General features: G+C 43.2%; 2 protein-coding genes across 2 annotated transcripts; both read right to left on the reverse strand.

Moving 5' to 3' along the window:
* Positions 1-233: 233 nt before the first annotated feature.
* On the reverse strand, positions 234-506 carry T310_9909 (uncharacterized protein; the record flags this gene model as incomplete). The annotated part of the gene is made up of 1 exon (XM_013467651.1): positions 234-506. The coding sequence occupies one exon, from the start codon at positions 504-506 to the stop codon at positions 234-236; it is 273 nt and encodes a 90-aa protein (XP_013323105.1).
* Positions 507-544: 38 nt separating this feature from the next.
* On the reverse strand, positions 545-835 carry T310_9910 (uncharacterized protein; the record flags this gene model as incomplete). The annotated part of the gene is made up of 1 exon (XM_013467652.1): positions 545-835. A coding segment is annotated over one exon (291 nt), but the record flags the coding sequence as incomplete, so codon positions are not given.
* Between the last annotated feature and the right edge of the window lie 491 nt (positions 836-1,326).

The following is a 1,326-nucleotide window of genomic DNA, read 5'->3' on the forward strand; positions in this document are numbered from 1 at the left end:
ACCAAAAGGTGATCCCAATGAAGCACCAGGGCTGCCTATGCAACCTGCCGATAAACCGATGAGAATCACTGCCGTGGTAGTCCTATGAACCGATGAGAATGACTGCTGGAGCAGTCCCGATGAACTAATGGGGCAGAGGCCGTCGATACGGCTTACCCTCGAACCGATGAGTAGCTGCCAATACAGCTTCCGATGAAACCAGTGAGACCAATGAGGAGATAGACGAGCGAATCCTAATGTGAAGGGCCAAAGCCTTGCTGTCTAGAAACTAGGAGCTCATAAAAAGGATTCGCTGGGGAAGGAAGAAAGGAAGAGAAAGGCACGCGAGCTGTATCAACAGGAGTCATGTGATAAACAACAAATAGACCAATCAGAAGACGAGAGCGAAGCTGAGTCAGCAATATGGGCTTAGCCCGCAACAAGATTGGTGATTTTCTGGCGCAAGAATCATCTGGGGAGGTAAGGCCCATCCAGCTGCATTTACTGCAATAATTGCAGTCACCCATTCACGATTCGCAGGTTGTATAGCTCTTGCATGACTCTGTCATGTTTCTGATCCACAGACAACTTTGGCAGTTGAAATCACATGCATTTGGAAGCCAGTCTCATCCATGTTGTAGATATCTTGTGTAAGGATTCCATAATTTTGACTAGTATCATAGAACCGGTTGAACCACCCCTTGATCAGCTCTGGATCTTCACATTTAGCTTGGTGGTAATCATACTTTTGGCTGTATTTAGAGCAAAGTTCATTGTGGCACTTGATATACTGGGTTACGCAGTTCTCACCAATGAAGGCTCTTTGGGAGGATGATAGCCGGGTAGATAGCAATAACTATGCCAGATAGCATACAGTTGATATTCGCGGAGGTAAACCACATTGGTCCATATCCAGAATCCATGTTGAAAGTGTATTCTCTTTAGTGTCTGTCAATTTTCGACAACTGGTGATTGCATCTTTGTAAGAAGTAGTCCCACTGATACATGTTATTAAGGTACTTTTAGGCATGTCAAATGCATCTGCAGCCTTTTGGATTGATAGAAAGGGCCCTTTTTATAGGCCTGAAGGGCCAATTGAAGATGTTCCTCCCTAGATATATCGGCCATTAGGTGGTGGTGGGTGGTGGTGGTAATAATAGTCAAAAACTCGGTGTTGGTGTTGGGGCTGACCAGCTTGGTGGTATGACCAGCTCAGTAGTGGATTACATTAGTATCTAATAGTTATTATTTATATGTACTAGTATATCTATCTTATAATAAGATAAGGTATTAGCCTTTATATTCTATAAAGCTAGCTAATATATAATAATAAAGTTAAACTTAGGG

This window comes from Rasamsonia emersonii, assembly GCF_000968595.1.
Source record: "Rasamsonia emersonii CBS 393.64 chromosome Unknown ctg1118621762259, whole genome shotgun sequence".
NCBI lineage: Eukaryota > Fungi > Ascomycota > Eurotiomycetes > Eurotiales > Trichocomaceae > Rasamsonia > Rasamsonia emersonii.